Source organism: Mesoplodon densirostris, chromosome X, assembly GCF_025265405.1.
Source record: "Mesoplodon densirostris isolate mMesDen1 chromosome X, mMesDen1 primary haplotype, whole genome shotgun sequence".
Lineage (NCBI taxonomy): Eukaryota > Metazoa > Chordata > Mammalia > Artiodactyla > Ziphiidae > Mesoplodon > Mesoplodon densirostris.
The window spans coordinates 109727478-109740641 of record NC_082681.1 but is presented as its reverse complement, the minus strand read 5'-3'; the positions used below and the strand labels follow the sequence as shown (position 1 = coordinate 109740641).

General features: G+C 39.8%; 1 protein-coding gene across 3 annotated transcripts in view; it reads right to left on the bottom strand.

The window, feature by feature from the left end:
- DMD (dystrophin) overlaps positions 1-13164 on the bottom strand; it is a 1698782-nt gene that overhangs the window by 385352 nt on the left and 1300266 nt on the right. For all 3 annotated transcript variants that reach the window (XM_060087208.1, XM_060087209.1, XM_060087210.1), the window contains one exon: positions 2342-2514. In XM_060087208.1, the coding sequence (XP_059943191.1) occupies positions 2342-2514 (173 nt within the window). The remainder of the gene's footprint in view (positions 1-2341; positions 2515-13164) is intronic.

The following is a 13164-nucleotide window of genomic DNA, read 5'->3' as shown; positions in this document are numbered from 1 at the left end:
GGCGACAGAGGAACTGACTAGATTGGCAATGCAAGCTTATGTGTCACTGATGGTTCGGTACGTAACTCTTCCAGGGTTCATCTATCCTATTTCATAACAATCCCCAATTACTACCTCTACTGTGCTTCTCTCAACTGAACCCTGCCATTCAGTACGGATTGACTGATACCCTTATTTCAACCAAGCGTCAGGAAATAAACTGAATCGCTTTGATGTGAAGAATTACTTCCTCACTTTTTATAAGTGAGTGTTGATAACACATTCTGTATTATTCGAGAGGCCTACTTAAAAGCCAAAACCGTTGATCTGAGTATTTAAATTCTAGAATTTGCAGTACCTCAGATGAGCTAAGGTAACTGTTTTCTACTTGATTAATGACAGCAAGAATTAAACTGCAGTAGCTGGCTTATGGGAAATTGCTGAGAATGAAGAGCCCATATTTTGGCTGACATGCTGTTTGCCGCTTTCAATCCTCCTTTTATTTCATCAAGTTCACATGAAAGAGAGAAAAGGCACTGAGTGATGTTCAGAACAGTTACAGCACCTTTCTTTTTCCCTCCCGAAAAAAAGAAGAACTTTCTTTTCTTTCCTTTATCTACCGATATCTTTCCCATCTCACAAGTTTCATTCCTTTGTAATGACATGTTATGCAAGTGGCCGGTGTCATTACATATACTCACCTCTCTGAGAGGTGAAGCTGTAGAACGCGAATGGAGCCTCCCTATCTTTGAAAATGCCATCGCCCGTTGTTGCCCACAACTCATCACCGACACATCAATACAAAATTCATGGATCAAATAGGGAGATAAAAATGGGTGTCTTGGAAGCTAGGGTGCAAATTTGGGGGGAAAACCACAGAAATAAAAATAAATCCTTTCCTCCTCCCAGAAATCTGCTCTTGTGTTTCATCTTTTCCCTTATTAAGTATTTATGTGTAAAAGTTAGGTGGGTCTTACCTTCTCCTTCTTCCTTTATACTCTACGGCATAACACAACTGTTCAAAGCTCAGACTCTGGAGCCAGACTCCCCGTGTTCAGATCTTAGATCTGCCACTTACTAACTAAGTGACCTCGGGGAAGTTATTTAGCCACTCCGTGTGTTACTTTCTTCAAATGCAAAGAGAGGATAATAATAGAATCTAACTGTTAGAGTTGCTGAGAGCATTAAATGGGTGGACAAGTCTAAAGTGCCCACGACATTGCACAGTATGTGATACACCATGTAAGTGTGAGTTGCTATCATCATAATTCTGTCATATTACGTGCAGATTTTTACAAGAGTGCTTTCAAATGAATAAATTTCATTTATATTTTTTCCTCATTTATAGAAGTAAAGATACTCTATGTCCAAATTTGGGACAACTTAGAAGAACTATAAAGAAGAAAAATCATCTCCCTCCTGTAATCTTACGACCTAGAGGTAGTAACAACTCCCAGTGTTGAGTGCATTCCACTAGTCCTCTTCTACCTCCCTCCACTACCACTGCTCCTCTAGACACAGAAAAAAACACAAGGTACTTTTATAAAGAGACGTGAATTAGACAAAGCAACGGATTAGAAAGCAGGAAGCCTAACTTCCACTCCCTGTACCTCCCATGCCACTTAGGTGACCCTGGGCATTTCACTCTCTCTCTCTGCTCTCTGCCCCTCCACTGAACTAGTGCAAAACAGGTACAGCAAGAGCTTCACTCTGCCCTCTTTACAGCAATGCTGAGACACTTTCATTAACTTCTCAAGAGAATGCTGCTACGCACAAAAGGGCAAAGTACAAAACAGGTGTGTACAGAACAGCTAAAGGCTTAGTTTACAGGGTATATGGTAACACAATCTGAGAGGAAGCAAAAGGCAGGCAGTTGTTATAATCTCTCCTTGGCTGTGGGAGCTATGGCGAGGACTCCTTTAAATTATTAATTATAATGTGTTATGGGTATTTAAAGAATGTCCTCACTTATGCATTTAGAATAATGCCAGAGAAAGAATCCCATAATAAACAGACGTTAGTTTTATCATTTTTTGAATAACCCTGTGATAAACCAAGAGAGAACACTATGAAATCAGGATAGCTGTGTTCCTCATTTGAATTCACTCTGATGTCTTAATAAGTAAGTCTCCCGTGGTTATAACATAGCACCATTCTAATCTCATCTGAACCCTCAAGTATCATCTCCATACCGAGCAAATAAATGATTCATTTATTCAAAATAAAATAAATCATCCTCAAATTGGGGGATTTACATAAACATATGAGATATTAGCTACTTGTGCTAGGAAAGTGAGGGGAACATTGCCATTTTAATTCATTTCTGGCCTTTTTTTTGTTGTTGTTACGGATCTTTTCTTACCTAATGTTGAGAGACTTTTTCCTCAGCTCGCTCCACTTGAAGTTCATGTTATCCAAACGTCTTTGTAACAGAACCGCATCATCAGAACCTTCCAGGGATCTCAGGATTTTTTGGCCATTTTCATCCAGGTTGTGATAGATATCTGTGTGAGCTTCGATTTCTCCTTGGAGGTCCTACAGGGCATCAGGAAGAAGAACACACGCAGAATTACCAAACAAAAGAGACCGGCTGTGACTGTGAATTTGGAGAACTGCAAAAAATAGAATATTAGTTTAAAAGGGATTTCAGTTGCTTCAACTAACAAGAAGATACACCTCCAGCTCACTTTCCTCGGTGTATCATCTCTTTATGTCGTTATGTGGATTGAAAGTGGGCATCTTATTAGGTATAATACATTCATTCCTTGAGATTATGAATCGGAACATAATACATTTATAACTTTATAAATTTCATAACTTATGTCTTCTAGTCCATGGAAAAAACACATTGTTTCATGGAAGTGATAGGAAATAAAACTCCATGATAAAGTACACCCCAGTGCCAATCACTGTATTACACTACGGGTCAAGTCATATTTTCCAAGCACATAGTAATCTGTAGAATTGACTCGGACCACAAAAGCATGGAGAGACTAATAAACAAGGCTGTACTTGGTCCATAGCACCAGCACATTAATGGGATTTGATCACAGGAGAGAATCTTCTTGACAATACACATTAAGTTCACCTTGGTAAAACAGCATCACACAATTATTACAGCACCAGACATTTATTAGTAAGACTTCCCATTTAAAATACCATCACATTTTTAAGCTCAACAGGTGGAAAGTCCATAGGACTTTGATAAGAAGTGATGATTTCAACCTCATTTGTATATACACAGATCAAGAAAATTATCATAGTAGAGAATCTGACCTTTACATGGTATGTCTTCCTGTGTAACATTTTCAGCTTGAACCGGGGACTACAGCACTGATCCTGTTGCATAGCAATCCTGAGAAAACCCAGCGACTGAAAGAGCCCTGCTTTAAAATGCCAACTTTGCTTACATTCTGTTGACAGAATGAATTTCAGACCACAGGCCTCACCAGTCAATAATAATAAACAGCTACTTTGTACTCCTCACTAAACGGCAGCCAGGCCTGTGGATGTGGGAGGGACCTCAAAGAGAGGAGGCCTGGAATATGCAACTGATAGTTTATATTAAACAGCCAACTTTTCTTATCATTTTGCCATTATAAGCCAGAGACATTATAAATTCATTTTCTATATGTGTTTCCCTCCTTGTTCCCAGCAGAACGGTCAAAGCCAAAGGAACATTCCTCAGAGAGCTGCCGGGTACCAGCATTCCTTTCTGCCTACACAATGAATGGAGGCTTTGTACATTATCTGACTTGCTTTTAGAGATTTGTATGCTTCTGTTTAACAAGTTTAAAAATTCATTCTGAAGCTCCGAACAACTGGATTGATCTGTGTAACTAGAAAATTCCCCCCTGCCTTTCTAAAATTGAATTAAATTACTCTTCTAAAGTAAGGAAGGAAAAGTGGCAGCAAATAACATGTTACAAAGTCTGAAGAAGTGGCCCGTGTTTTCAGTCGCAGCCTCTTAGATGCAGGGAGATGGACGATGAATGTCTCCTGTCACTATTTCTGGCAGCCAAAGTATCACCAATGGACTCTAAAGAGAATTCTGTCTCATTCCCTTCGACTGGAAGGCAGGAGGGGAATATGGATAAACCCCATCTGGAGTTGAAAGACTAGAAATACTAAAACATACCGAGGAGCATCTATCTTGATCCCATCAAAAACAGGCTTGTTTTGGAAGGAAATAGCCTGATTCTGAAACTAGCTGATGTGGTAGAAAACCAGTATTGGGCTTCTTGCTGAATGGAGCTTGATCAAATATATATCCAATTTATCTTTGTGTACCTACATGGAAAAACATACCCTGCTGAATTTGCTACTTCTTCAGTGAAAGAGAAAATTGAGGTTAATATATCTAAATAATTCAGGAATAAAACCCAAACAGATCCAAGTTATCAAGATAATGCCCCCACTTCTCTCTTTTACTTTACTTTTCTTCTTGTTGTATGTGGTTTGCTACCTACAACTTGGCCTCAGAGTACACACTTAAGGAATTAAGACCAAACCTTTTGTTGTCAACAAATTAAGATATCTTGACTAATACAATCAGCTTTCTACATTAGCATGCATATAAATTATAGTACATTTGAATTTTTATGTCCTGCATTTATAGCAGAGACCCAGGTTCAATCAATAGTTCCTTAAGATTATGTGTATCGTGAAGTCATCAATACTTTGCTGAATAAATGAGAGGTCTTCCCAAGCATAAATAGGATGTTGATTCATGAAATCTGCTAATTTTCATCTTTGCCACTTACGTTGCCCTGAATTTAAACATCTTTGTTGTATCATCGAGAAAGAAATGAATATAAAATTGATAAACCAGTGCTTGTTGAGGACTGGTTATTTGTCTAGCCTTAGCACTGTGGGAAATCTAAGAGGAAGGCAAGAGACAGTTATGCCTTTACTTTTCTGAAAATCTAGTATGCACTTTTTGTTTAAGTCATTCATATTATCAGCTACACGTTGAGAATTTCCTGCCAAACCTCATACATACGCGGATTAAAATTTCTCCCCTTGGAAATTCAGAAGTAGCTGAAGTCAAGTCTTAGCATTGGCAGGAAGGTAGCTCTTAACTCAGTATTCCTTCTCTAGTTTATGATGGTAGCGTAGAGCAACAAATGACACATGTATAGTAAAGGGCTTTACTGTTTACAAAGCACTTACACATGTATCGTTTTACTTATTCCTACTCCTTACCCAGTGAAGTACATAATATTTTCTCTGGTTTACAGATGAGAGCACCGAGGCTCAGAGATGTTTAACTGACTTGCCAAAAGTGTTAAATGTGGGCAATGGATCCAGTTCTTTTGACTCTAGAAGATCTTAGGCTGTCTCCACACACCATTTGCTGCTGTAAGCACTGGCTATAACAGACAGCAGTTACTGAAGCTGAACAAGGCTACTGCTAACAAGAGGAAAAAACAACTACTGAGGTTAAAGGACACGGAAAGACGGCATTACTGATTTTGATTAAACTTTACCCACGTGGATTGATTTGTTCAAAATGAAAAATGGAATCCTGACTACCCTTTTCACTTTTCGTTTTGCAATTGGGCATCTGGGACCACCTGTGAGCAAAAATTATTTGCACTGAAAAAGTCTGCTACAAAATATCCCCGCTGCCAGAACAGAAATTCTCCCATCAGTAATTCACTCCTTTGTCTAAAAGAGTCATGTGAACATTACAGGAAGTAATGACCTGACATATCAGCATAAACGTAGTTTGGCCATGCTCCTCTGGGCTGGCGGGCTGGCAGGGATTCCGTCAAGCTACAGGACTCAGGTAGGTTGCTCTAAAATGGAGGTGTGTATCGGTGAGGACCATAAGGCTTTCTTTAGGAAGTTAGCCTGCTGTAGTGGAGATATTTTAGTACAAGTAGGCAGCATGAGTCCTAGGTGGGGAGGGAGACATTGACAGGGCACTTAGGAAGGAACACACTCATATTCGCATAAATTACCATGATGGCATTTATCCTAAGATTAACCTTAGACTCAGGGGCCCCAGAAAAGCAGGAGGTTAGGATGGAGAATCGAGTTCTCAGAGGAGACCCAATCTGGACAAAAAGTAATTTTCACAGATATTTTTAAGTAGTTTTATTTCACTTCTGACCTAACTAGAAAAGATCACTCAAGCCTTAGCTGCTACGATCAATGTAAGTTTTTTCTTCTTTTTGTGATTGTATTCTTTAGGAAGAACAAAAACTAATGAATAGGGAAAAAGGATTTGTTACGTAACAACAGAAGCAGCAGCAACAGCAACAACATATATAAGACTTCCTTTACAACAGACACTGTCTAAAGCACTGTATATACATGAGCTCATTTAATCTTCTCAGTAACTCTCTAGGGTGGGCATTATTAATATCTTCTCTTCACACATAAGAGAATGAAATCACAGAGAGGTTCAGTAAAAAATGCACAAGGTCACACAGCTAATAAACCATGCAGCGAAATTTCAAACCCAGGCCGTCAGACTCCAGGGACTGGGCTCTTACCCACTAGGCTATATCACCTCTGAGTCTTTTCCTATTAATTAAAAAATGTTTCCTATTAATAATACTCCTGCTTAAATTTCAGCAAATCTAGCACAAGGCAGACTAACATTGTTTCCAGTACTCAAAGAGTAACTTTACAGTCTTATTAATATGGAGACTGTTAAACATATCTAAAGTAGTGGACAGATATATCCAATAAAAGAGGGAGAGCATAAAATAATTGAGAAAATGGGTGCCAATGGAAAAATAATATGCAGCCCCTCCCTGCAGAGACATATAGCCTAGAGTTATGTATAATTATGGAGCAAATTTCAACTGTGAATATCAAGAAAGTTTAGATGCGAGGCAAGCAGTATGCTTATATGCTTACAAAGCAGTTTTAGGAGTAGGGAGTATTGTGTTTCCTGGAGAGCATTTTCAAATCTCACCATTCCTTCTTTTCTGAGCATCTAGCCTACTTCTGTCATAAGTCCCCTTTCTCAGCCTCCAGGGAAAACTAATGGGAAAGTGCAGTTAAACAGACATAATTCTAATCTCTTCCCTCTTTCCCTTATTAGCTGCATAAGTGTAAAGACTCTTTAATCTCCTTGGCTTCACTAAATATTAAATAATAATACCTACCTGCTGGGTTATTTTGAATATTACATGGCATAATTTTTGTAAAATACTTTGAACATCATCTAGAACACAATAAGCCTTTAATAAATAATAGCTAATGTAAGGATTTCTATTATAAGAGAATCAGTGTGGGGAAAAAAGTGATAGAAATAGACTTTACAAAGTTATGGAACTTCGTCTGAGCCTTGAAGGATGGATAGGACTGAGAAAGGTGAAGGGAAGAGGAAGAGGGTATTCCAAGTGAGAAAAGCCTGGAAATGGCAAAAACGTGGCAAGGAGTTTGGATTACGAGCAGGTACAATGAACTGCACGACCTGATTGGAATGGACAATGAGCGCTGAGAAGAAACAGGTAGAATATAGCCGATGTCCTTAAACTAAGTAGGATAAAGACCTTCTTCAGGAAGCTACTGAGAACAGAAGTTTATAAAGAAAAGTAAAGGACAAAGATGAGATTACTGATTAAATTTGTACCATCTCATTTAACAAATAGAATGATCCATGGTGATCGAAAGTAGTAAGACAACCGGGGAAGAATATGAAAAGTCATGAAAGTCTTACTTTTATAAGACGAAAAATAAAGAAGGAAGATGCCAAGAATTAGTTGCTGCTACACACCTCTTTTTATTATCCAAACAAATGGTTATGATACTATTCCAAAACATCAGGGATAATAGATTCCACATATTCTCTTTCCTATGTATATGGAATTATTTGTCTCTTAAAAAGAACTCATCAAATGATAACCTCGGGGCTTCCCTGGTGGCGCAGTGGTTGAGAGTCCGCCTGCCAATGCAGGGGACACGGGTTCGTGCCCCGGTCCGGGAAGATCCCACACGCTGCGGAGCAGCTGGGCCCGTGAGCCATGGCCGCTGAGCCTGCGCATCCAGAGCCTGTGGTCCGCAACGGGAGAGGCCACACAGTGAGAGGCCCGCGTACCGCAAAAAAAAAAAAAAAGATAACCTCCTTATCTTGAATGTAACTGAGGAGTAAGCAATAAAACAAACAAAAAGATGTAGGAAGAATAAATGACCAAATCTCCCCACAAAATTAATCATTACGGACACACCATCTCTAATCTTTTCTGAAAGCAATTAGTATGTGAATAATGATAAGGTCATTAGTTCCTCTTTACTGGTAATTTTTGCCTAATTCAAATAAGCTTAATAGTAAAAAAAAAAAAAAAGAAAGAAAAGTGATGATCTGATTTCTAAGAACTTAAAAGGTGAGAAACAGAAGATCTAAAATGGAGAGAAGTTATTATCCTTAAGGGCTAAACTGAGAGCAGCAAGAAGTGACACCTGACAGAGAACCAGAAAGGTGTAAAAGGAGCTGCAGGCACTCAGAGCTGACCAGGGTCACACAAGTGTGAAAACTAATAGCCCTACATATATTATTAGCCCTTGAAGGCATCACCTAACTTTAAAGCAAAGCAAAATAATTAATGTTAATGATCCTGAACAAGGCAGAAAAAGGCAGATTTATGTTCAGTGAACTCTAAGAAGAATGTAGTGTATCTAAAACTCTTTAAATGAATTTACCCAACGTAGTTATTCTGAAAAGGTGATGATGCTTTAAAGAAGTTAAATAAAACAAAAAAAAACATGCAAAAGTAAAACTCCCTTAGCTTGGTTACCCAACATGATTTGTTAAACATGGGCTCTAAATACTTGAGGTTTTGGAGTACACACACACACACACACACACACACACACACACACACACACACACACACACAGTCCATCATGAGAACAGAAATTGAGAGTAAATCTTTAGAAATGTTGATGGCAATCTAAAAATAAAAAGCATGGGCTTGCATTTTGTGTCTGGTTTTTGTAATTTTTAAAAGTAATTTATTGCATGTTACAAAAGTATCAGTCTGTTATGGATTGGAAATTAAAACTAGGAAAAGCAAAACAGAATTATCCTTCCTAATGGATTTTTGAGAAGCACCCATATAAAGGAACTGGACCCACAATCTTGACTTTATAAGGATTCTAATCTAACCGCCAGAGGTTCCTAACTCGCACAGGAAATGCAGCTGGATACAGATTCACAGTGGGTGTGACTCCTTTTTTCTCTTCTATATGTGGCCATTGCAATTCTTTTAAAAGCAGGAGAGTTGTCATCCCGAGATAAACAAGAGTTAATTTGAGGACTGCCATTTGGCTTGGAGCCTGGTTGCTCTAGGTAGATAAGGAGTGTGTTTTCAGGTCCACTGCATCGCAATGCATCTTAAACGAGCAGCTATGGATTTAGGAGTCCACAGGCTTTGCTTTAAAAATGGCTGTTATTAAGGTCCTCAGAGACTATTATCCTGCAGGGTTTGTTGTCTTTGCTTTCATATCTTGTTCAAAAATTCTCACATTTAAGCACCAGAACAGTGGAGAGAAGGGGTATGTTCTCCTGCCTCAGTACATTCCCAGGTGCAAAGCTTTACTTCAAAATCTAATCTTTAAAAATGCCCGGCCTAGGGTGGATTACCCCAGAGGAAACGGAGCAAAATCCCATTTGTCAGACTGCCTTAAGCAATCCCAAACTCCGGTAACACGTGATGCTTTCTCTTCTTGTCTGACCCTCTGGTTCACTCTATTCTGAAAATTACTTTTTTAAAATTGAAGAGCTCATTTCAGATATACTAGATTGGATAAGGGACGTATCTTTTTGCTTCTGCATCTTGTTTTTCCTAGTTTCTTTTTATTCTGTCACAGTGCAAAAGAGTCTGCATACTTATTCATCACACAAACATGCATTAGGTACCTATTTTTTTTTTTTTTTTTTTTTTTTTTGCGGTATGCAGGCCTCTCACTGTTGTGGCCTCCCCCGTTGCGGAGCACAGGCTCCGGACGCGCAGGCTCCGGACGCGCAGGCTCAGCGGCCATGGCTCACGGGCCCAGCTGCTCCGCGGCATATGGGATCCTCCCAGACCGGGGCACGAACCCGTATCCCCTGCATCGGCAGGCGGACTCTCAACCACTTGTGCCACCAGGGAGGCCCTTAGGTACCTATTTTAACTCCAAGATTTCAATAGGAGCTGTGGGAATACATACGATATAAGAAAGGTGGAGTCCCAGGCCTTAATTCCTGCCTTCACTCCTCCCTCCCTTCCTCCTCCCCTCCCTTCTTCTCTTTCCTCCCTCCCACTAATATTTAATATATTAGCACCCAGGTCTGCAGTGGTAAAAAAAAAAAACCCAAACCTCTGCCTTTTTGATGTTCACAGCATAAAAGGATAAAAGGAGAAATAAGATTAACAGGGGAGAAATATGGGAAACAGATAAACAAGTATTCAATAAAATAAGCAAATGCTCTGGAGGTAACAAATGGGGGGGCTACGATAAGGGTAACGCTGTACATATGGTAGTGACGGGTGCTCTTCGGTTATGGTGGTCAAGGAACATCTATGAGAGAAGGTTCAGTGTCAGCTGAGACTTGAAAGATGAGAAGACACCAGTTATAGGAAAACCCAAGGGCACAGAAGTCCACCCAAGTAAGAGGGCAGACCTTTGCATCAGCTCTGTGATAGGAAAGATCTTGGCTAAAACTTCCCGAGAAAGAAATGTGGCTGGAAATGAGGTAAGAGAGGCTTCAGATAACGTGGGGCCTTGAAGTCCCATGGTAAGGAGTTTGAATTTTATTTCGAGTGCAGTGGAAAACAATAGAAGCTTTTAAAGCTGGGTAGTGACATGTTATCCTTTAGGCTTTAAATGAATCACTACATTGCTATGTGGAGATTAACGAAGGCAGGAGAGGAAACAAAAAGACCAGTTAGAGGCCAGGGCCTCTAATCCAGGCAAGAGATAAAGGTGGCCTGGACTAGGGTGACTGTAGAAGGAGAGAAGTGGACTGATGTGAGATATAATTTGGATGTTGGATTTCTTACACATACTAATGGACTGGATGATGAGAATAAAGGAAAGGGATATCTCAACGGTAACTCCAAATTCTTGACTTGAACAACAGATGGTAGTGTCATTTACTGCCATGGTGAAAGCCGTGGGAAGAGTCAGTTTTGTGTTCTAGTCACATGTCATGCTTTAAGATGACTGTGAATCATTCAAGTGGAGGCTTCAAATACATATGTGAAACTCAGAGCGGGGGTCTGGGCTGACTTTAAGAATTTGGGATCATCTGGCTTACTGATACTAAGACCATAGGAATGGGTAAGTATACTTCAGGAGAAAGAAGAGAGAGAGAAGAAAAAGGGCCCTTGGACCACGTCCTGAGGACTGCCAACATTCAGAGATAAGGTAGGGGTAGACCACCTAGCAAAGGAGACAGAAAAGGAGGAGCCAAAGAAGTAGGAGAAAAACTAAGAAATTATGGTGTCATAGCAACCAAGAGAGGAGGGGGGGTTTCAAAAAGAAAGGGGCAGGCAACAGTGTCAAACACTGTTAAGAGATTGGTTACATTATTAGAACAGAACATTGTCTACTGGATTTGGCAACAAGAAAGGTCACTGGTCACCTTGATAAGAACAGTTTCAGAGGAGAGGAAGAAAGATGTAAGAGTAAGAAGACTTAAGGAGGTTAACTGAACACACCGAACTACTGAAAAGTTTAGCAAGTTTAGATGAAAAAAAGATAGCACCTGAAGGGGGATGAAGGATCAAAGGGAGGGTTTGGGATGATGATTTTCTAACGTTTGTTTCATGTTTAGAGTTTATACTCTACGTGGGGAATCTGGTTTGAAGCAGCCGAGGAAGAGCTACAAAGGTCCACATAACTAAAGTGTACATAAAGACACGAGTATGTCTTAAAGCCTGGAGTGGATGGGGGTAATTAACATAGATTGGGACAAAGTACCGCACAGTGGAAAGGGCCCAGTCTTTAGTGTCATAAGATCCCTTAAGATTCTAAAGTGCCTCCAGTGGCTAGTTTTGTGATTTGGCACAAATTATAAAATACTTCAAAGCCTGTGTTTTTCCAACCATAAATTGGGCTAATAATATGTACCTTATAAGGTTTAGGCAAAGATTAGATGAAGTGATGTGGGTAGAGCATCTAAATGCTAACTTAATGCCTGATCTACTGAGAGCTTTCATTAAAACTGTATCCCTCCGGACCCCTCTCCCCTTCCTCCACGACTCCAAGCTTGACAGCCAAGAAGACGTGGGGGCATTTCAAGGAAAATGAATACCAAATGCACAGGGATGAGAGCCAGAAATGTCGGCAGGATCTAAGAGGTAGTGGTGCTGTGAAGGGTCAACAACTGGGTTCAAAGGGTACAGAGTGGACACTGAGAGCTTTGAAAGCAGCCTGGACATTATATGTGATCCTATAATGATAAGATCCCACTGCAGGTTCCAGTGCAGGCATGACATAGTCAAAAAAAAGGATTTGAAAATGATTATTTAGGGGGCAGTTTTCAGGGTAAATGCCAGCAGGGAGAGAATGGAAACAGGAAGTTTGGCTGACAGGCAGCCCCAGCCATTCATGAACCGAAATAGCGGTGGCTCCAGAAACAGGACGTAAGGAAGAGGGATGCTATGCTCCTGGAGTGCTCATAAATTATAGAAATAGCTGCATGTGTGACTCAATTTCATCCTTCTCTTGCTCTACCTTTGGAAGGTAGAATTCGGCCAAGTGATAACTACTCACAAACGCATTTTAAAGATAAAAATGTTATTTTAAGTTTCATAAGGAGCAAGACAAACATTATACATGCTGTGTTTCCAACACATATGCACACACTCACCTCTTAGTGCCAAGTAAAGTACAATGACAAGGCTAAGGCATTGATACCAAAGCTGCATATAGGATCAGGACACTCCTACCTAAAATATATCCTATTAGGCATTCCCAAAATATGCAGGAGTACGTTTTAAAGGACACAAAATACTGAGAAAGGGTAGGTAGAGTAATACTGCATTGGATGTTTTTAAAGTTAAGATGCCACGGACCCAGTGGGGAACTAATGTCTGTATTCATTTGGCTTAGTATTTGAGTTACAAAAAAAGAATGGCAGGCCTTCATAATGTTGGTGACAGAAGATAAAATCAGTCCTTAGACAGGCTGAGTTTTCTTTTTTACTAATATATCTAAAATTCATTTAAAAGACCCATA